General features: G+C 38.8%; 2 protein-coding genes across 7 annotated transcripts in view; one reads left to right on the top strand and one right to left on the bottom strand.

The window, feature by feature from the left end:
- comm3 (protein commissureless 3) overlaps window positions 1-21,299 on the bottom strand; it is a 38,814-nt gene that overhangs the window by 4,970 nt on the left and 12,545 nt on the right. The window contains exons 1-3 of one of the 6 annotated variants that reach the window (XM_089467126.1): window positions 14,787-15,349; window positions 12,741-13,000; window positions 11,445-12,684 (exon numbers count right to left, since the gene is read on the bottom strand). The exons of 1 other annotated variant lie outside the window; for it this stretch is intronic. In XM_089467126.1, coding sequence (XP_089323252.1) covers window positions 11,445-12,033 — 589 coding nt within the window. In that variant the 5' untranslated portion in view covers window positions 12,034-12,684; window positions 12,741-13,000; window positions 14,787-15,349. Of the gene's footprint in view, window positions 1-11,444; window positions 12,685-12,740; window positions 13,038-14,786; window positions 15,350-21,299 lie in introns of those variants that run through there. 4 more of the 6 variants (XM_089467128.1, XM_089467129.1, XM_089467127.1 and 1 more) reach the window with 4 other exon arrangements.
- On the top strand, window positions 796-4,986 carry Phs (Phaser). The gene is made up of 2 exons (XM_018007589.2): window positions 796-3,287; window positions 3,350-4,986. Exons 1-2 carry the CDS (start codon window positions 1,025-1,027, stop codon window positions 3,898-3,900), a joined length of 2,814 nt encoding a protein of 937 aa, XP_017863078.1. The 5' UTR covers window positions 796-1,024; the 3' UTR covers window positions 3,901-4,986.

The raw sequence follows: 21,299 nt of genomic DNA, 5'->3' as shown, positions 1-21,299 counted from the left end.
GCGTCGGCGGCGTCAATGAAAAGTGGACCGCAAAGTACCAGTTGGTACTACGAGCACCAGTAAGAGTAGCAGCAGCAGCAGCATGTTTAGTAGTGGGGCGGGTTGGAGGCGGAACTCGACATTGCTGCGGCTGGCTGTGCCGCAATTTTCAAATTGACTTTTGCACATGTTGCCCGGCGTAACAAAATGCGGCCAAACAATGTACACACACTTCGGGCATGATAAAAAAAAAAGAAGAAAACATACACAATAGGCCTGTGCGCTACCATTTATGTGTGTGTGTCTGTGCGCTCACCACGAAATAGCACAAAAAGACCAAGTTGAAGAAAAACCGCATAAAACGAAGAAAAATAACAACGAAAGATGCACTGGAGGCCACACTTAAAACGTGCCAATTGGGCGCGTGAGCCGCATAGTCAAAACGTTTTAGGTTTACTGCCAAATATGGGTTCGTAAAAGTCAAATATCTATCAAAACGACATTAGCAGGGCTAAGCAGCAGCTGCATTGCTTTCAAATATACGTTATATTATCATTATCGATAATATAAGAAACTATGTATATCGATTGATCTTTTGTTTTTGCTCTCTGTACATATTCATATGCTAAATAACAAATAAATTAGCATGTTAATGTGAATAACATTGCTGAAACCGTTTTAGTCTTGCCACATCGTTTAGAATAACAAAGATCTTAACAGGGTGGCAATAATGATCTGCTTTGTTATTGTCTGGCAGCACGAAAAAGTGAACCAAGTTCACTCAACCACCATCTGGCAATGCTACTCAAAGAACAAAAGAGACGCAGTGAGTGAGAGCGACAAAAGAGAGAGAGAGAGAGAGAGAGCGCGCAAGAGCGTTAAAAAAAGTCTGCCAGCGGCGTCAGTGGATTTAGTTTTGTTGTAGTGGCCTCAGTGGTGCGCGTTGCTGTGCTCTCAAAGTAACAATAATTATAATAATTTAAACAAAAAAAAAGGTGTAATTAATTAATATAAAACGCAAACTATTCATTTGCTGTTTTCTGACATGCTCAAAATGACAAATGTGCCGATGCCGAACACGCTCAAGCTGGGCAGCGCCGCAGCAGCGACAACAAAAAAGACACAGCATAATGGTTTAGCGGCCGTCGCAGCTGCGTCGCTGCGCTGCGCAACAGACGACACGGACGAATCGGACGAGGACTCTGAGTCGGATTTGGATATTGAAGAGGAGGATATATTGCTGGACGATGCCGATGATGTTGTGCTGCAAATTGATAGTGAGGACGAGGCCGAGCTGGAAGCGCAGCGTATTCGCTTGGATGATATGAAGGCAGCGGCCGCAGCAGCAAAGTCGCAGGTCAGTAACGGTAAAATGACAGATGCAGCGCAGCAGCAACAGAAACAGCTGTCAGAGACGCAGCCCGAGTCGTCGCAGTCGCTAGCTGCTTCACGCAAGCCGCGTGGGCGTCCACCGGGTAGCACAAATAAAAACAACAACAAAAACCAGAAAAACAAAAACAAACGCAAAAGCTCAAATAGCCCCAGCGCCAGCATTAGCGCAGGCGTCGCAGTTAATATGCCGGCCTTTGTCTCCGCCCCCGTTCCCGTCCCCGTCCCCGCTCCATTGCCCGTTGTGGCTGCCAAAATACACGCCGATGAGAAAGCGCATCGTTTCATTTACAGCTGCGCCAATTGCTCTCTGCTCTATGGGGATGCATTGGCGCTCTCTCAGCACTGGCACAAAGAGCACCAGCCGCAGCAGCTGATGGAGAGGGAGAACAAACGTTTCAAAAGCAAAACGCCCGCGGATGAGCAAGTGAAGCTGGAGCCGCCACTGGAACTGAGCGATGGAGTCCGATTGAGCGATTTAAAGAACTGCGCGCAGCTGCTGCTGGTGGACCTTCAAGATGGACTCAAACAGCAGTTGCTCTGCAATGTTTGTGATTCAATATTTGAGCAGAGCAAACAGCTGCATTTGCATCTCAGCGAGAGCCATGGCATCTTCGAGCTTTTGGTGCCCAAAGAGGAACCCAGCGAACCCATGGTCAGTATTCCAAGTGAGTCCGTTGCAGCTCTGGCGCAGGCGCTGCCGCAGGTGCAGCTGCAGGTGCAGGTGCAAGCCTTGGAGCTGCCAGAGACACCGCCACCAGAGAATGAGACGGCTGATAAAGATGATCTCGCTATGATAAGCGCCATGGTGGCGGAAATTTCAGCCGAGCGTAAGGTCAAGAAGATGATCATCAAACTGCCGGTGGCCAAGCGGGCTCCTGCCCGTAAGCGCAAGAAAGAGGAGAAACCAAAGCAGGAGAAGGAACAGCAAGAAAATAGTCAGGCCACAGTCAGCAATGACAGCCGTAAACGAGGACGCAAGGCGCAAAAGACAGCACAGGTCGAGGATGAGCAGATGCCGAAAGAGAGCGAAAAAGCACAGGTGCAGCAAGAGAAGAAAGAAACAGAGCAAAAGCAAAGCAAAGAGCAGCAGAAGCAGAAGGTGGAAAAGGCGAGGGATGAAAAGGAGGAAAAGCAGCCCAAGGAGCAGCCAGCCAAGATCGGAAAAGAGCTTGAAAAGGATGATAAGGAGCTGCAGCAAGAGATCAAAGAGGAATTGCAGCCGAGACGTGCCCGTAAGTCTCGCAGCTATGTGGACTACGTGGTCGATGTGAAGGATGAGGACGACGACGACTTTGAGGAAGACAAAGATACTGATTCCGATGTCGAGAGCTTGACGCCGCACAATAGCTCCACGGACGAGAGCAATGCAGCGGTCTCCATCAAGCGCGAATCATCCGAGGAGTTGCAGCGCAATGGCACCATCCACACCTGCAATTTTTGCAGCAAGACCTTTCAGCGCTTCTCTCGGCTGCAGGATCACCTGCGTCTGCACACTGGCGAGAAGCCGCATGTCTGTGGCCAGTGTGGACGCGCGTTCCGTCTTAAGATGCGCCTGGCCGAGCATCAGTTGCGGCATCGCACCGAGAAGGCATTCAAGTGCGAGCTGTGCGGCCTCCCGCTGGCCACCAAGCAGGACATGGCGCTGCACATGCGCCACCACAAGAACGATCGGCGCTACAAGTGCGAGCTGTGCGGCAAAGGCTTTGTGCGCAGCTCCGATTTGGCCATTCACGTGCGTGTCCACACCGGCGAGAAGCCCTACAGCTGTGACCTGTGCGGCAAGGCGTTCCGCGCACGCCAGAATCTCATTGTGCATCGGCGCACGCATCTGGGCGACAAGCCCATCCAGTGCGAGATGTGCGACAAGCGTTTCTCGCGCAAAATCGACATGCGCGTCCACATGCGCCGGCACACAGGTGAGTGATCGGGTAGCATCTGGCATGATTGCCTTCATCTAACTATCCAAATTTTCTTTTAGGCGAAAAACCCTTTACCTGCAGCACATGCCAGCGTGGCTATTCCTCGCGCGTCAATTTGCAGCGTCATCAGCAGCGCGAGCACGGCGGACAAACGGCAAACGAATCGAGTAACCAAGCGCAACAGGAGTCTCCAGACAGTAACAAGTCGAAGCCAGCTACGCGTCGTCCGCGTCGCGAGAAGCTGCAGGAGAAGATTGCCGCACAAGAAAAGTTGCTGGATGAGCTGAAGCGTAGCCTCAGCACGCTGAACGACATTGCCGAGGAGACACCTGCCACCCCGGTGCCGGAGAGCAAACGCAATTTACCCGAGCTGGCAGCTGATGCGGGCGCAGGCACAGGCACCGGTGGTGGCTGTGCACAGGTCTCGGTCACCGTTTCAATGCAAGTGGAGCCGGCCAAGGGGGATGACGATGAGGAGACAACGCCGGAGAAGGAAAATGCACTGTCCAGTGGCTCAGCACCGGACGCCGTGGCCAGCACTGGCAAGACAAAGACTAATCGCAAGATTACAAGCTACTTTACGGTAGTTGGGCAGCAGGCGGAACTCTAAAGACTTATCAGACTCCAATCCACAACTCTTACTCATTAGGTTAAGATGCAACTGTACTTGAAATTCTGTAGCTTAGCGCAAACCTCGCAGACCTGGAGACGATTTCACTCTCTTTATAAGAATTTCCATTTTGCAGGGATTAAGTATTCTCTATGTATACAGACTTATTACCATAATGAATGAAGCAAACATTTTGAAGAGCAAACCCATCTAAAGATAATCTAATTTTTTGCATTTAATTAACATTTACGAACAGAAAAGACTACGTTTTAAAAGCATTAATTGTATAAAAAAACATAAAAAAAAGAAAACTAAAAAAAAAAAAAAAAAAATCAGAGACTGCAAAGAGTTTATATATTTATATATACAGCATATTTTTGATATGGACAAACAGTCAAACTATATACATTGTAAATAATTTTAAGGTACCATATGAATTGTTAAAGCGAAGCAGAGAACAAATGAAATTCCATTGAACTTGAATTGTTGTGGATTGCCAAAGGTAATATTTGGCATAGATCCATGACATTTCGACTTGAATGAGTTTATATAATAATTGTATACAAAAACAACAACCGCAGTCAATATACAGAGTTGTTTTTCATTTTTGTCATCCGAATCTGATTTGATATATGCAAATAATATGTAATTTAATGAATTATCATTGAAGCGAGTAAATTGCCAGTCATGAATTATGCAATTTATGTTATGTGTAAATTCATTAACATAACACACAATCAAATTCCAAATTGAATCTAGTTATACATACATACATATTTCTATATATGCAACCAGAAACACTTAATGCATACCCAACTCACGCAAATGCAGCTTATTTTACACATATAATTATATATAATTATATATTTATTTCATAGTTTGGTTTAAGCAACTCATTTTTAAGAGATTCGCTCTCATCATCATATTTCTCTCGAATCTTAAGCTAAGCGAAAAGACAAGCGCACGCATGAATTCTGCGATTTTTGCGGAATAAAGCATTTTTTGTAATTTAAGACAACGAGCATTTATATAAATAATATATAAGCCAAGATATCCAATGAAAATACATTTATTATGATTTCCATATATGCAATTGTTGCTTACTGCTGCAGCCAATCAACCAACCCAACCAACCCAACCAACCCCTGGTGCAATTACCTCAATGTCGTTTGGTGTGTGTGTGTGTGTGCATCTGTCTCTTCTACCTTTAGCGTGCTTTCGACGGCCTTCAGTTTCATGTTTATAGCCAAGCAGCAGCCGCAGCAGCTGCTGCTGCTATCAGCCCCTTTGTCAACTTTATAGGGCGTCTATTGGGATCGGCAAAGGGGGTGGGTGTGCACACGTACCAAGTATTTATTGCGAGAGCAAATGTTAGAGAGCAAAACTCAAGATAGTTTGTCAATTCACAAATGGGGTGCATGTGGTTCAAAGGGGTGGCAACACCGAGAGAAAGAGAACGAAATGATCTAGTTCGGTATGGAATCAGCTCTGTTCAGCTGTAAAATATTCGAAATATTTGAAAGAGGCTTAGAAGGCATTTTCTGATTTAGGCTCAACATATTCAATAAATTGAGCTGAAACTAAAAATCAATAGCTATGCCATTTCCATTGTTGCCCATTGCCATGAAAATATTTGAGCATAGTTTACTTTCATTTAAATCGAGCGTATTGTATATTTATTGTGTTGTTTATAATGGCGAAATGTTTTCTTTATTATTCAGCTCTTATCATCAGTAGCGCGTCGCTATGACAATTTATTTTACTTATATAAATATATATGCATTTGTGTGTGTATTTTTTGACACTCTGGCGTAGCAGCATATCGTTTGTAAACAAAAGCGAGCGACAAACAAAAGCATGAAATCTACTCTTTTTTTCTCTGTTGTATAAAGAATCAGCGAAAAACTAGAATAAAATAAATATAAAAAAAAAAATAAAGAAAAAAAACGTTGCTAAGCAGAAAAAGCTAGAATAAAAAATGGAACAACAAAAAATTTGGTTACTGCATGCGCTTTCAATGCAATATTACGCATACGACGTGGTGCCAGTGCACCGCGTGTCTCAGTGTGTGTGTAAGTGGTTGTGTGTGTGTGTGTGTGTCGCACAATAGCCAAAAAGATAGTCAACGTGACAGCTAACATGCAGACAAGAGAACGCAAGCAAACACACACACACACACGCACACTTGGACAGATTCAACGATTTTTGTTGTGCAAAAATATGCAAATTAAGTGTGGCGAGCTTTGCTATCGTTGTTGTCATTGTTGTTACTGTTGTTGTTGCTGCTGCTGGTGTAGAAAGCGTAAAAAGCGCGCAACAACAATACCAACAAATATGATTAAAAAAATCCACAAACGTATACACATTATTTGGCTGACGGCTGTAGAAAGCAGGCAAGCCGAAAAAAACGAGTATACGCCCCGTTGTACAGTCAACAAAAGCAACGCCAAAAGCGGCGCTGCTTTCCAAGCATGCACTAGTGTGTGTGTGTGCGAGTGTGCGAGTGTGTCTGTGCTGATCGCCGCCGAAAGCCACAGTCTCGGCCGCAACCTCAGCCACAGCCGCAGCCACAGCCAGAGTCGCAGCCCTTTTTGGCTGTGTCAGCATTTTCACACTTTTATGTGCTGTTGCCTTTTAATTGAATTTCGTTTCAGTCTGCGACTTTGTCTGTCTCTTCTTTTGATTTTTACGCTTTTGCTGTTGTTCTTTCTTCTTTTTGCAGCTGTGGTTAATTTTAAAACTAGCCATAAAAGCCACACGCAGCGACGGCGGCAGCAGCGCCGCTTGGCTTTTGTCGCCAATACAATTTACCAGCCAGTTCTTCTGTGCTCTCTCGCGCTCTCGCTCTCACTGCCGCTCTCTCTTAATCTCTTTGTTGTGCCTCTCTTGTGTGCGTGTGTTTTTTTTTTGTTCTTCTTTGCGCTCTCCTGTCTTTAGTCTGTCCGCTTGCCAAGTCGCGTCGCTCTTCTGCGCCGCTCTGCACGATGTTCTGGTTGCCGCTTGTTGCTCGCTGCTCGCTGCCTGCTGCCTGCTGCATTCTTTGCGCGGTCGTTAACATGCGCTGCCGTTAAACTGTGGAACATGTTTGCTCACTGCTCTTCTTCTAGTTGTTGTAGTTGCTGTTGTTATTGTCTGGTAGCGTCTGTTATTAGTTCTGTGTGCGTATGCGTGCGCGTGTGTGAGTGTTAATTGCGCGTCGCATTTTGTTTTGTTTTGTTTTGCTTTGCTTTGCTTGGCTTTCTGTGCGCTCTCTCTCTCTCTCTCTCTCGCTCGCGCTCTCGCTCCGCTTGTTAAACCGCTTGGGCAGCTGTGTAAGCGCTTGTCGGCTGTTTGACGTTTTCCAATACTATGCTGAGCGCGCATTTTAGATATTTGAATTGTAACGGTGCGTATGATTGATGTTAAATAAATAATGAAGTCAAATATGTAAAATGCTGAAGTTTAGAATTTTTGCGTTCATATTAAATTTGGCAATTTGCATATCAAATTATTTCATTTAAATTTGAGCACATTTAATGATTTAATTTATTCTCTGCAGTTTAGCCGCTTTGAGTATATTCTCTCTGACTTGCTTTCGCTCTTTCTAGTTGGCGTGCCGCACGTAATTTAATACCGTTGCTGACAGCTCATCCGCGTATTAAAAAATGCATTACAATTATTTATACATAAATCATGCGCCGATTAATAAATAAAAATCACAGTTCATTTCCGTCGACAGCGAAAAGACAAACAAATAAATAGACAAACAAGCGGAGTGTGGTAAAAAAAAATGCCAAAAATGTATAAATAAATCATAACTGAAAGACCATCATTCCAGCATTGCTGTCCGTTAAGCAAATATTCATAAATTATACAAAAATAAACTCCAAAGTCAGCGAGCATCGAAAAAAAGAGAGATACAACTGCAGAGGCCAGTAAATAATATTACAAAAAAGGAGATAAAAAAACTTGTGCCGGGTTTTCAACTAACCGCTGCATGTGCATAATTTATAAAGCTAATTAAACGCGCATTTAACTAATTAAAAATATAGCGTGCTTCAATTATTGAAATATGCTGCAGCAGCAACTGCATGCAGCTGCCCTTCGGCCAATTATGATGATGATGTGCTGCGAATCGGCTACATACATACATACATACATATATTTACAAATTTGTAATTAAAATGGAACAATTTTTCGCAATGCATTTCCAATATCGAATGCCGAGCGTGGCGTGGCGTATGCGCAATGCTAATCAAAGTGTATATTACGTATACGACAGCGTGACACATGTTGGAATATTGAGGAGTGGCGCGGCAGGGTGTGTGAGTGCGAGTGTGTATGTGTGTGTGTGTGTGTATGTGTCAGGCGAACAGCTAATTTGGGCTATTGTCGATTTTTTGGCTTTTAGCAGGCAAATACTAATTGACATTTTGCTATGAACGGCACAACAGGCGCGTCGGCGGCGAAGTGCGGAAGAACGGAAAGGCAGCGGAAGGTACTGGAGGGGGCACCGGAGGAGGCGGGCGGAAAGTAAGCTAACAGTAAATGCAATGCAAAAACAGTTTCAATTAAGCAATTAGCGCCATTGAAACAAATCCAACACGTTTTGTGGCTTATAAACTGAAGCATCATGTCGACTTTGGTTAGCCAAACTCCGCCCGCTGACCCCAACGGCTTTGGCTGCTTTGTGGGTTACTCTCTGTTTAGTTATTGGCCTGTTACGCGTATTAGCATTGGCAATACAATAACAAACTTGATTTTAGTTACTGTTGCTAATTCGCTTTGCCTTTCTGTTGGTTTTCGCTGGCTTTTTGGGTCTGGGGTTTTTATTCATTTAGCATATTTTTGCGAAATTTGCGTGCGATTCAATAAATCGAAAATAACAAATAATATTAGCGTGCGTATAATATAATTCTGTATACATATACACGCACACATATACCATTTATCTACTTATGAATAAGCGGCTTAAATTTGTTGCACGCTGTGAAAAACATTTCATAGCCAAGTGGGAAATGTATTGACGTCAAAGCTGCTTAAGGCTAAAGCGGGGTTTGGGCAAGTGAAAGTCACATTTAATTCCCAACTGACAACGCCATAATGATGTTGCTTATGATGATGATGCGCTGCTACTGTTGCTGCTGCTGCGGCTGCATTGCCATTACAATTTACGCTTTATTAATTACTTGCAAATTTAATCAATGCCTAATTTAATTAACATTTCGCAGCTTTATTTGCCAGCCACTCAGACATTGTATTGAAGTGCGGGCGGTGTGTGGATGGGCGACGCATGGAAAAGTTTAACGACTTTTTTGAGGATTTTAATTCTCCAAAAGTATCATAAAGAGTGCTCGAAAGAAACACCTTCAGTGAGTACACTTGGAAAAATGTTCTACATAGAATGGTAATATGAATTAAATTGTGGAAAAAAAAAAAAATAAAAATATATATTTTTTTCATATGAATATGTCGTAAGAGCGAGCTAAATTTTTGAATTAATGATCTCGCATTTTCTACATATTTTTTTTTTAATTATAATATAATGATAAATAGAAATATATATTTTTATTTAAATCGCCATTAGTTTTCAATGCATATAAAATTAAATTTTTCTGAACTTTTTCACATTTTATACATATTTTCACAGCTTTCAGCAAAAGTTTTTCCTCTAAAATAATAAAAAAAACTATAAAAAAGCAACGATAAAGTTGTTGCCAAAAACAGTTATGATAATAATCACGCAGCGCCTCCAAAATGTGACAGCTGCACAGGCAACTCCAAAATCAGCAGCGACAGCAGCAGCAACAACAGCCCAAACAAAGATAAACAAGCTCATTAAAGGTAAATTAAACAGCCGTGAACTGCCTGAAAAAACGTCACTCATACGCACCATAACCGCGCCGACAATGCGTATAGCGTTGCGTATGAGTGACGTCGCATTGTTTGTTAAGTGTGTGCACATGTGCTCAAAATATAAAATATGTTGACACACTCTTTCGCTGCGCAAATTACTTTTTTTTAATAGCTTTACAGTGTAATTGAGATTCGACTGTGTTTTTCCTTATTCTTGCATATTTATTTACAGCATTCTGGACCTGCATTAATTGGCGAAATCATTTTTTAAATATTTGCATAACAATGGCGTGAGTCTGAGTTCCAGATGGTTTCCAGAATCTTAAGCAGAGAGGCGAGTCGAGGAAACGAGAGCAGCAAAGCTCTGTCTATTTGTAGAACGCATTGTTCTAGCTGAAAGTCTTTTGTTGGCAAACAAATATGAATAGAGCAGTGGCATGGGACTTGATTACTATCTTATTGCCCAGTTCGTTATCTGGCCCATTGAAATGGATATCGTTCGTTCACCACAAGCCACTTGACTCGCCTGCAGCCCCTTCCCCTTGTGAGGCACTTGAGCTGCCTTCGGCTGCTGCCTGCATTTGATGGCCGCCTCGCCAGTGTCAATCGATGCACCTCTGCTGAATTGCTGGGCTAATCAAAACGAAAGTGGCCCAGTGACTTGGTATTTGGCCATTAACAAGCAATCGAGATGACGATTCTTTTGTTCACTATGCAGCAGCAGCAGCAGCAGTAGAAAACAATTTGAATTCATTAACACACATTTGCAGTGTAATCGAGCCTCGAACTGAGCAAACAGAGCACTTGATTGCATAGTACGTAGCTGGCCCAGGTCTTGGCCCAGCCGATGGGCCACTTGACTGCAGCTTTAATTAACTGAAAATGTTATGTTTGTTTTCGGCTGTCAAGCAAAAGGCAGAGCCAACGCCGCACAGAGATAAGATCTAAATGCATTTCTCTGTCTGTGTGCGTGTCTGTGTGCGTAAGAGCCTAATCATTTGCAGTTTAGAATTTATTAGCTAATTGCCTTATAATTTATAATTGAACAAAGCCAGACACAAATTATGATAGCAGCATTCGCCCGCCAGCCCAACAACGGAACAGAACAGAACAGAACTTATGTTTCTGCTTCGGCCTATGCTTTGAGGCCCACAGTTATTTTCCAATTGGCAAGATAAATAAGTTATTTGTTTATTTCCATATTCTACGGAATTATTTCAAGAGAGTTCTCGGAGTCAGCATGCTCGGCAAATACTTGGTGCTAAAATTTGTCTGCCTCTAAGTGGCCGTCATTCCCTCAGAGAGAGAGAGAGAGAGAGAGACAGTCAGACCACAAAAATCAATATCATGGGCGTTAAAGGCATAGCAAGAGCCCATATGTTTTTAGATTTACTTTCTGATTTTAATCTCTTATCCAAATCGATGCGTAAGCTCTTTTGTCTTACCACACTGTTTATTTGCCTGAATCACATTATTGAGTGGAAGTATTCATAGGCTGAATGTGTCTGAGTCTTATTGCTCGTTAATTATAATTAAAGTCCACAGATAATTTATTTGTTATTAATGAATCTTGAAATGAATTTACTGCAAAGTATTACCACATATCACAAGCCAAGCTGGCTGTAAAGTCTCTTTATGTGTCCCACACCTCGTATACACAATGTTTTCTTAATGGCTTATCAAGTATACGCCGTGTGGCGTGCACTCACATGAATTCTTCCACTGTTGAAACTTGTGATACAAAAAGCACGCGCAGATGAAGAAGATCACAAACACAATGAGCAGCGTCAGGATGACTCCAATCCAAATGTCGCTCACCACATGGGCGAAATCCTCCTCTTCGCCAGTGTAGATCCGCGAGCCGTGCGCAATGTGCGTCGTTGGCGGCCGTGCAGCGGGCAGGACATCGCTGAAGATCAAGTCGTCGGCCACGTCGGCCACATCGTTGGCCGAGGCACCGCTCAAGTTGATCTCCACCTCCTGGCGATCGATGGTGAAGTTGCCCAGCGCCGAGTCCAGGCCCAGCGCCAGCTGCTCCAGCTTATTGATCAATATGGAATAGTTGCCCGGCAGATCGAAGCCATCCAATTGGAGTTTCTCGCCGCTGCTGCTGGCAGTGGCATTGGACAGCGTGGTGGTCGTCGTTGTGGTGGTGGTTACATTCAAGGCCGTCCCATTGATGCTTGGATCTGCGGCAGCGATCAGTGCAATTGGATTCGATACATTCTCGAGGCTGTTGTCTTCCAGGCCCGCCAGCAGATTGCCCGTCAAATTGAGCGCCTTGAGTAACTCGACCATGTTTCAGCTATATTCACTTGATGCTCTTATTGTAATATTTCGTTTTATATTTCTGTTTTGTATGTGTGGGCACACGCGCTCTGTGGTTCAGCTCTGAGGCTGTGGCTTCATTTCGCGACTGAAAACCGACGACGAGTGTAAAGTTGCAAATTTGTTGTGGCGCTTTTTGTCGACAGCCTCGCTGCGTATATATTTTGTTTTTTTCTTTTTTTCAATTTTATTATTTAGTTAACAGTTTTTTTTTTCGCCTCATCGAATCATGCATATATATGTGTATATATAAATATATATATTGTATACGAGATTTTTCACTTTTAAACTAATTGTATTAACGCGTTTGTGTTAATTCGCCTTACGCATCTGTTGTTGCTGCTGCTGCTGCTGCTGCTGTTGCTGCTACGATTTCGTCTCTATCTTATGGCTGCGACATTTTACGCCGCCTCGCATTGAGCTCGGTCGCGCTCGTCGCTTATTTGTTGTACAAATATTGATAGTGGCTATTAAACTCCTTGCTGAATTTATCTTAGCAATAAACGTTTCTAAATGATGTATCTGACTTGTGAGTCGCGGCTCGGTCTCGATCTTGGTATCGGTATCTCTCTATCCATATGGCGCTGCTTTTATTAAGGTGCCAAGTTGATTTCGTTCGGGCTGTAAAAGTGTATGGAAGTGTTACTCGTGCTCGTGCCTTGCTCTGTTTCATTTACCTGCCGTTTCCTACTGCCTGCAATGCCATAAAAAGTGCTCTTCTGTTTGAGTTAACAATTGTTAGCTACATGCCAAGATCGCCGAAGCTGGCGCAATTCGATTATAGATTGCGCCCAGCTTAGGATCTGATATGTAGGTGCTATGTAAGACTCGTACTTGACTTATGTCAGCAAATAATTCAATGTCGATTCAGAGGTTGTGTGAGCTATGGCAGCTATTCAGCTTGGGTATTCGGTTATATATCCGCTTACAAAGTTAACTGTTAATGTAGTAAATCTTGCTAAGCTTGATCAAAAGTATAAATTCCAATATGATAAGACTAAATGCCTTGCCATAAATAAAGCTCATGCACATATAAACTGCTGAGTTAATAAAGATATAAATCTAAATTCGATAAAAATAAAAGCAACTCATTAACTTACACTCATATTCATATATAGGGATATATGCATAAGTGTGTGTTTATTACTGATTAAACGATTTGAGCAACATTTTTATTTTGTGGCTCACACAACTTGTCGCCAATTGTTATCTAGATCAAGGGGAGAGGAACATCTCCAGGCAGATCCAATTAGACTCAATTGTATGCAGCTTAACACTTGATTGCAGCTCATAAAAGTCGTTAAGTTGTCGCTCATTAAGCGACTTGCAATTATAAGTGTTGTAGGCCTCAGTTCTTAATATGCAGCTGCGCTGTTTGCAATGTAATTTTCTTTTATTAATTTGTATATATGTACATATTAATTTTTTTTTATACAATTGCAAGCGTTAAGGGCGCAATTAATGAATAAATCAAGTGGAAAATTTCAAGTTTTCAACGCTTGCATAAAGAGTAAATTATAACTGTATTAGAATGGGCTCAAGTCGTGGGGAATCAATGTAATTAACAAACATCCATTAATGCCTGATATATAAATAAATATATTTATAAATATACTTTTTTTATAAATTAAATGCAGTTTTAATGCAGGCAGCAAAAGGGAAAATTAGGACATGCTGATTTTGTTGAAAGGTATGTGACAGGCAGAAAGAGGCGTGGTAGACCCCATATTGCTGATTAGGCTGGCGAAATGAGTTGAACTAGGGTAGATCCAAAGGCTAAAGACTTGAAATTTTAAATGTATTCTTGTCTATTCTATGCATTGGCCATTGTTATCGATAACACATTCCACACATTCAACGTATTCTTGTCTATTCTATGCATTTACCATTGTTATCGATATATTTCAATTATTTTTTTTTTCAATTAATTTAAATAAAAATCTATAATTTCACTCAATTTGTAAGCATAATTGGAATATTACCATTGTTATCGATAACACAATCCATTTTTCAATTAGTATAAATAAAAATCGTTAATTGCACTCAATTTTGAAACATAACTTGAATACCTTACGAGCTAAAGATTTTAAATTTACTGCATTAACTGTCATTATCGAAGTGTCAACTCTTTACAGGGCATCTCCTCGTCGAGTTTAGCCTCAACTAGAGCACTTTTATTTTTAAAAACAAGTAAAGTAAATATATTTGATTTGCTTGAGACTTATGGTTCACTCTATCTTTGATCTTTCACTTGATAACAACTGTCATTCATATTGGGTTTGTAATCAAAATTTGCCTGACATTTGTATTTCTTGTACGTTCAATTGTGAGATATGAGAAATGAATTTCTCGATTCATATATAGGTTTTTATTCTTAGCACTTTTGTTCAATAGACAATTCCATTTCAATCAGACGCTTTTTATGTAATTGAGGAGCGCATTCTCAGCATTGTAAAAGCACAGAAACAATTTTCTATGGCATTATTTATAAAAATAATAAAGAAATGAAAACAAAACAAATAATCTATAGAATACAGAGCAAAGACAAAAGCGCAACACGCGAAATGGAAAAGTAGGAAGCGATTGCAAATATCTATGGAATTACTATATGCGGCTCGTTATATATGTATATCTGTATCTATCTATATAGCTATGTATGTACACTTATAAACAGATATATATTGAGTAATTTATTGAGAGATTTTGTTGACGACTCTGCTTACATTTTGTTTAATTTGATTGAGACACAAATTATAAGCAAATTCTGTAGACTTTCAATTTGAAATTTTTGGCGCCGTTTCTATTAATTAATTTGCATAACTGTTTTTCATATGGGCGCACAACAAAACAAATTCACGAATACTTCATGACCTCTGTCAACAAATGTTTCTGTGTGTCGAAAAACAACTCGCGGCTGATTTGTCATTTCGTTGCTTTATTTTTATGTTTTCTCTAGAATTTTTGTTTTTATTATTTTTAAGCTGAGTCCGAACGCGCGCGCTTGTTTACAACAATTAAAAAGAGCTACGTAGCGGAGCAGCAATTACAGCCAAGTTAGCTGCCAAGTGCTTGAGTTAACGTTAACGTTAACTTGCCGCCGACTGCGCTGCCAGCGACGCAGTTGACGTCGCTGCCTCTGCTGCCTCTACTGCCGCTGCTGTTGCTGTACGACTGCGACTGCGATTGCGGTCCCAGTTCGAGAGTCTCTGTATCTGGACAGCGCGACACAAACAAACACCGCCTAGAGCAAAGAGCCCGCACACAGCTGACTGCTGACTGCGGCCCGCGCTGCCGACTCGGACTGTATCTGTATCTCGCTCCATGTGTAGGTGTGCCTGTGTGTGTCTGTGACGTGAAGACGCCGCAAAAATAAAAATAAAAAATTAAATAAACTGAAACAACGCAGGCCCCACCGACTGCGAGTCAGGCAGATCGTCAATGTTTTCCACTATCGGAAATAAATTAGAAACAACAACAACAACAGCACACACACACACTCATACATACATACACATTCCTATCTCTGAGTTGACGAAGCTTAAATACACTTACACCCAGATTGCTTTGAGTGTTTATTCGTCAGATGTAGGGTATGCCCATGCACAGACAATCCTAATCAAGGCTACAAGAATTAGTAATCAAATTTGTTGTTGGTTTTGCACATTGAAATTCTTAGCTTGCAAATTGCTTGGCGAATTTATCATCAAAATGTCAATTGAACTACATATAAGAATGCATTTTGATTAGGTTTTATATGTATACATAAATATAATTTACCTTTGCAAATATGATTTAAAATCAACTTTCGCCTGTATTTTTACTATTTTCTATCCTATTTTCTACAAATTCCACATAAAATAATTCATTTAATTGATTATATGGTAAAAATATATATCTAAATATATGTATATATATAGATATTGTATATGAAAAAATAAAATGATTTATAAAAAATTTTTTTTAGCTGCTTTGATTCAGCTTTATTTATATTTGATTATATTCGAGCAGATTTAGTCTAAAGTTCGATTCATTTCTTTGCTTTTGTTTTTCTTTCTTTTGTTATTTCATCAGTTGATGAACAAAAAACAATAACATTTGATAAATAGTGTTAATAATATATTTATATTTATATAAACAATTATAACTTGCAGGCAAATCTAGACTAGAATAAGAGACAATATTATTGGCAATATTGTTTTATTAATATGTGTATGTTACATAAATATTATTGACAATATTGTTTTTTTTTTTTTTTTTTTTTTTTTTTATTTTTTTATTTTATTTTATTTATTATATTTGTGTTACAAAATCAGTTAGCTAACTAGCATACCCGATTCTAGTATATACAAACAAAAATAGAACAATCACAAAACAGGGCTAATTGTGGCGATAACAGCAAACGCGAAGCTCGACTTTATTTTTAGTTTTTTCTTTGCATAGTCGTAATTTTCTTTAACTTTAATTGGAATTTAACATGTGCTTGAGTATTTGTGCCTTACAACATTCTATCAATGTTACTGAAGAGATACGTAGATTTATTGCATATGTGCTATTTATTTGTTTATTTTACCGAGTGCATTTCGAACACCTCTCGGCTTAGTTCTGGCATTTTTCATTTCGTACACGCAAAATATTTCATTTATATTAACTGCCAAATTTCACAGACAATTTTGCATAGGCTAATTCAATTGAACTTTTAACTGACCGTAAAGACATTTTTGCTTTTAATACCCTGTAATAACACGAGAAGATCAATTTCGAGGTCAGAAAGATAGGAAACATTGTCTCAATTTGCCTTAAGTTTATTTTATAAATATTTTGAATACAATTTTATATTATGAACGATTTTTAAATATTTAAAAAATATTTAATATCTGGTTGCTTAAAAAATTTAATATTTGATCAATTATATTTTATTTTTAATTTTTAATTATTATTAATTTTTTAATTTATTATTCTTAATTAATTACTCTGTTTTTAATCGGTATTTCTACGTATTGCATGCCTCTTCTGCGCGGCTTTATTAAAATTTGCATTTAATTATTTTGTTCGAAATTTATAGTCAAAAATTCCACTTTGATTATTTGCGCAATTTGCGGCAGCAACATTGATAATGCGAATAATGCGGCATGCGTTGCATAGTTGCGTGAACTTTTTGCATGCAAATTGTGGTATGGATGCAATTTATGCAATTGTTTAAGGCGTGGCTATGGCGATAATCAAAATCACAATAGCAGTCACATTCACAATCACAATGGCATAATACTCGTAATCACATTCAATGCACTTATATTTGACATCTTTGCAAATTATATGAACTTTATGCTAAAGAGTTGAATAAAATATTTGTCCTATTAATCCTCAGCTGCAACAATCTATGATGATGTGCTTGATATACCCTGTACTTATGTGTATGATAGGTTTAAAGTTTGGAGTATAAGACAAAGTCTGGCATTATTATGGTAAATCATATAAGACGAATAGTATTGAAATTGTGTATAAGTGCAATTGCAGAACTTATATTTATCTCTTATACAATGCTTACAGAGTATAAGCTAAGCGTTCCCTCGCGTTCTACAGCATTCCAATTCATTTTGTTCACATTTGTATAAGCTGTGCTCAAATCAATTAGCATTCCACACAGCTTAGTTACACACGATTTGAGTTATCAGCTTGTCGCTCGATTAATTATAGTATTTAAAACGGAATATCGTATACACGTGGCATAAACACTTAGCATTTACAATCAACAAATAGTATCTCTCTTTGCGATTCTCATGAATGCAAGTGGGACTTACAGCTAGTCTATTTATTTACTTAGCTCAACTAAGGCCTAGCGCGCTGTGGCCTCCTAACCCAGTTTGTGTGTCTAGTCTTAAGTGCGTAGATAAAACATTCTGTGTGAAATTCGCATGATTTATGAGTGGGCTGCATTCTATGGCGATGGATGCTTATCTGAAGTGTCGTTTATTATCTCTGACAACTTAAATGCCGCACTGCCATTTGGCGTATGTCAAATGGAGCAGAGCATTATAAATATGTGTGTTAAGTATCACTCGAAATATATGTATATAATATTTATTGCGCATATCTCTCGGCATTGATTGCATTCTGTTGTTTGCTATTATTTGACTTTTACAATTGTGTAAATCTGTGCAAGGAACTGTTCAAATGTGAGAATTAAATATTTAAACCAATGCGGAAAAATGCTGTAAATATCGGCACAATTCGGTTACAGCTGGTTCCAATTAAAGCAATTAGCTAACATATAACAAATTGTTTTTCCTTTACAATTGTAAATCTAACAAATAAAGTTATTTGCTCGAATTTGAATTATTTCCTTATTTAGCATAGCATAGCAGTCCGCTAATAAGTTTTTATGTCCACACTAACATGAGGAACTTGACGGCAACCTTTATAGCTAGCATGTCAATAAATATAAGGTTTTGTGTACTCACTAAGCATAATATTTATTTAATGTAGATCACAATCAGGTTTGTGTCCTAATTGTAGTTATCAATCAGGCTATTGCCTGGAGAATATAAGGTTCTGTGTCTTCTAATAATTAATTAACATTGAGCATTGAGGTTTGCCTTGAGCTGAGCATATTCCGAACATAACAGTATTTAATTTCAACGAAAATTATCACTTAGGAGTTTATGTCAAAATATCACTTATACATAAAAAGGAGATCGACTGTGGTGGTTTGAGTCTTACGCATACCAACATTTTAATCAACTTATACAGTATACAAAGAGAATCGATTCAGCCTTAGAAGAGTTTGCGTCTTCGCTAAATATGTATATGTATATTTAAAGGAGATCAACTGCGGGTTGAGTCCTGACTGCTATAAATATATAAACTCTTCTAATTGCACCTATATAAAGGTGTGTGTCTCTGCTAAATGCAGGCGAACTCCAATAAGACTCGCCAATAAGAATCTCATATTGTATGCATTCAAGGGGTTGATAACCACAATATTAAAATAAAATCAACCCCGGTAGCGACTGTTGTGCAAGTCATCACTGAAACAAAAAAGGGGGCCAATATATATATTTTGTACATTCTTTGAGTACCTTTTGTTATTCTTATTTTATTTGCTGCTGCTATTGTTGCCTGCTGTTGTTGTTGTTGACAATCAACAGGTGCAAACTGGTTACTGGTTGCGCATGCGTGAAATAATATGACTATAAGGAAAAAACTAGCGCAGAGTCACACTCACTGAGTCATGGGATTCACACGGCTCACATGATAGCGACTACAGTGGAGTCTTCTCAGCACTGACTCAAGCGCCAGTCAGTCTGGCTGAGAGATAAAAGATTGTCATCGAGCCCGGCTGTAAATCTATCAGTTAGCTATGCGCCTCGCTGTTTGACTTGTCTATCTCTGGAATTTCACAAAATCAAGGTAGACTTTGTACGTGCGACTGCGAGTCACGCTGATATTGGCATTGTGCTATTAGCCTTTCGGACAGTTCTTAAGTTCACAGAGTTGAGCACGATTAAACACAGCGTCATCTCTGTTGGCACTGTCTCCCAGCCTGAAGGTACAAAAACACAGGTAGCCGGCTCTATTTATAGGCATTACTAAGGGTCTATCGGCTGTTGGCTCGGCTAAGGTCTAACTGAGTAAATATTTGCTCTATGTGCTGCACAAGCTGCTAGTCAGATTAAATATACTAGAAGTAATAAAATATATGTAAAATCTAAATATACCTCAAAACTCAGTGTATACGGTAGGCGCGCCCATAGTACTACAGTTTCAGCCACATTAACTACGCTTTAAATTTAGATTATGATTAAGTTCTTTGGACTTTCGTACACCTGTTTAGCTCTTTGAGCGAAGACAGACGCTCAGCCTGTCGACAAATTGAATAAACATAAACTATTTAAACAATTTTTGTTCTGTTATTGACAAACAACATACTTGAACGATGAGAAATTCACGCAAATAATTAGAAAATGCAAATAATATTTGCAAATAAACAAAAAGTATGTGATTCAAGGGGCTCAGAACTCGCAACGGAGTCAACGGAGGAGTTGTTGATAACAAATTGTTGCTTTTCTTTATAAATTAATAATGTAGAAAATATTTATGATACAGATAAAGATAAAACATACTTCATGTCACGAGCAAAATAGTCTTAAGCAAATAAATATAAAGAACATAAACATATTTGTTGTTCATTTATTTATTTATTTTTAAATGAATAAAATGAATAAATTGAAAGTTAAATATACAAGAAGAGTTTTTTTTTTTTTTTTTTTTTTTTAAATAAATTATAATAAATAAATTGGAAATTATAAATATGTTTGTAATCATTATCAAATTAAAGGTTTTTGGCTGTATTTAATAAATATTTCATATATATTATAAATTTGTAATTATTTTTAAATAAATTAAATTGTATTCATAATAAAATGTGTGATTTTTAATTATTATTTATTTTTCTGAAAATATTTTATTATATATTTATTATAATTATATTTTTCTGAAAAATTATTTATTCCTTCTTAGGTAAAGAAAATAAAAATAGTTTAATTATTCGATTCATATATGTCTATTTATTATTATTTTTTTGTTTATTAATTTAGTTGTTTTTACTTTAATTTGTTTATTAATTTATTTTAATGAACAGTTAAGGTTTTTATATAAAAAAATAAAAACACTTAACATATGGTAATATATTTATAAAATTAGCCAAGTTTTCAAATATGTATGTTTCTTAAAAATGTATATGCCATTTTCAGAGTCAGATAGCGCAGAAGATAGCAGCAGCAATTAGCCAGCTAATTTAAAATCTTTACGCATAGCTTGCTGCTAAATATGTTCTCAATTTAGCTTAACCAATAAAATAAATTAAAAGTCTATGCAGTTTCAAGTAGATGAGCGTAGATGAATACCAAGTTGCATTTAATTTACGATAATTCGCTTGAATTGCTGTTTAGTATATTGATCTATGTGTAGTTGCTGTATAAACAGAAGCTCATAGCTTTGAATATTAATTAAAAGTAGTTTATAGCCATAAGACGTTTTATTTTCCCTAAATAAATAATGCCTCAACATTGTTCAAAGTCTCCATTTGCATATTCAGCCCCAGTCTCGACCAAACCCTACTTGGTCTTCCTGCTGTGTTGAGCCAAACTCATAATGCAGTCAAATTTATGAGCCTCTGTCTCCGTTAATGACACAAAATACGATTTGTATGTTAAAATCCTTTGGCACATTTAAATTTA

The sequence above is a fragment of the Drosophila arizonae genome, chromosome 4 (assembly GCF_054131065.1).
Source record: "Drosophila arizonae isolate 15081-1271.41 chromosome 4, UAZ_ARI_1.0, whole genome shotgun sequence".
NCBI lineage: Eukaryota > Metazoa > Arthropoda > Insecta > Diptera > Drosophilidae > Drosophila > Drosophila arizonae.
This window is presented reverse-complemented; position numbering and strand designations above follow the sequence as displayed.